This window comes from Neurospora crassa, linkage group V, assembly GCF_000182925.2.
Source record: "Neurospora crassa OR74A linkage group V, whole genome shotgun sequence".
Taxonomy (NCBI): domain Eukaryota; kingdom Fungi; phylum Ascomycota; class Sordariomycetes; order Sordariales; family Sordariaceae; genus Neurospora; species Neurospora crassa.
In genome coordinates this window covers 418,733-420,509 of record NC_026505.1, presented here as the reverse complement: position 1 = coordinate 420,509, position 1,777 = coordinate 418,733, and the positions used below count along the sequence as shown (strand labels likewise).

The following is a 1,777-nucleotide window of genomic DNA, read 5'->3' as shown; positions in this document are numbered from 1 at the left end:
TCCCCTTAAAACTACCCGTGGACACGCATGACAATAGGCAACAGTGCTTTCAAGTACCTTAGACAATATCGGACTTGAGTGGGGCGTACGGTCTGTGCCTGCCTTCCTTTCTTCTATAAGTTGACGACTCCCCTGCTTGCCTTCCTCTTCTTCCTCTTTTCTTCTTTTTCAACTTTCTAGGAAAGTCAAACCTGACTCACTCACTCACATCGACGTGACCAGATCTTTTCTCACGGAAAGTTTTTACACCTTTACAAGCTCTCTCAACTCTCAACCACACTCAACCTCAACCTCACCAACTCTCATCAACTCCCACATCTCCTCCAACCATATCTCCGCAACCATGACTTCCCAGTGGGTTTGCTGCCAGTGCCTCGCTACTGGGCGAACCGGCGACCACTGCGACTGGGTGCTTCACGAGGAACCCTACTCTGCTGCTGCCCTCGAAGCACTCCAGCAGCAGTGGTCGTCGTTTGACGATGAGTACGTAGTCACCGAGGACGATGGAGAGATCGTGGTCTTCTGCAACCACAAGAGATGCGAAGGCTGCCCGGTCTGGCATCCCCAGCACCAGCCCCAGCCCCAGCCTGCCGTGCCCCAAGTTGCCCCGCCACAGCCGGTCATGTTTCCCCAGCCGCCGCCCTGGCTTTGGCCTCCTCAGCCGAGGAACAACGTTCCGCGTGGTAAGTTGACTTGAACCTGTTTTCGTCTATTCCCGTTTTCTCGTGTCAAGAAGTTCCAGTTCCGATCCATTCCAAACATCACATAGCAGAGTGAAAGACAGTGTCTTTTGACTTTCATTTCACCTTGGCCTCTACCTCAGAAACACATTCGCACTTCATCAAACAGTAGATGCTAACTTGCTTCCCGCCTTTTCAGTCTCCAACACCATCTTCGGCGACCTCGCGGCGGCGAGGGGAGAGTTCGGGGGCTATGCCCAAGAGACCGGGGTCTAGCGCTCCTCGGCTCTTGGAGCAGACACCCTCGGCTCTCCCTCGTCTGCCAGAGCAAAGCGCCCTCGCTCCGGCTCCGACAGCAGCAGCAGCAGTAGCAGCAACAGCAACAACCTCAGCCCTCCCTCCAAAAAGAGGAAGCTGTCTGCGTCCGGCCCCGGCCTCCCCTCCTCTGGCGAGGAAGAGGAAGAGGAAGAGGAAGAGGACGAAGAAGAAGACGAAGACGAAGGCGAAGAAGAAGAAGAAGAAGAAGAAGAAGAAGAAGAAGAAGAAGAAGAAGACAACGACGATGACTGGGGCTCCGGCCCCGACTCTCGCCCTGGTCCTGACCCCGGCCCGGGCCCCGGCTCGTCTGGCGCTGGGAGTGGCTCCCTCTCAGGCTCCGATTCTGGCCAAAGGAAGGTATACAACAAACGCCTTCTTCTGGTCAGGGCCGGGCGCCGCGAAGGGGGTACACGACGACGACAAGCTCGGCCGCAGACGGGAAAGCCGCCCCTTGTTTTGTGGTGAGGTTTTTTTTTCTTTTGGGTGTGGGAAGGGTGGGTGGTGGCGGCGGTGGTGGTGGAGGAGGAGGACGTGGTACTGGTGGTAGTGGTAGTGGTAGTGGTGGGAGTGGTAGTGACAAAGGAGCATAGTATTGGCATAAAAACCATACCAGCCTTCACCGTATCACAACCGTACGACCACGACTATAACTTAAACTTCTAATTGGAACGGATAATGTCAAAGTGACGGGATATTTTTGACGGGATGGTCTGGGGTTCGTCGCGGAGGGAAGAGAGGGTGGACGGGAGGTCTTGGGATGGGAGGTGTTAGCCGGGGGG

General features: G+C 55.7%; 1 protein-coding gene across 1 annotated transcript; it reads left to right on the top strand.

Moving 5' to 3' along the window:
- Window positions 1-343: 343 nt before the first annotated feature.
- NCU07752 (hypothetical protein) lies at window positions 344-1,463 on the top strand (the record flags this gene model as incomplete). Its single annotated transcript, XM_953452.3, has 3 exons — window positions 344-683; window positions 880-922; window positions 1,007-1,463. 3 exons carry the CDS (start codon window positions 344-346, stop codon window positions 1,461-1,463), a joined length of 840 nt encoding a protein of 279 aa, XP_958545.3.
- Window positions 1,464-1,777: the final 314 nt, after the last annotated feature.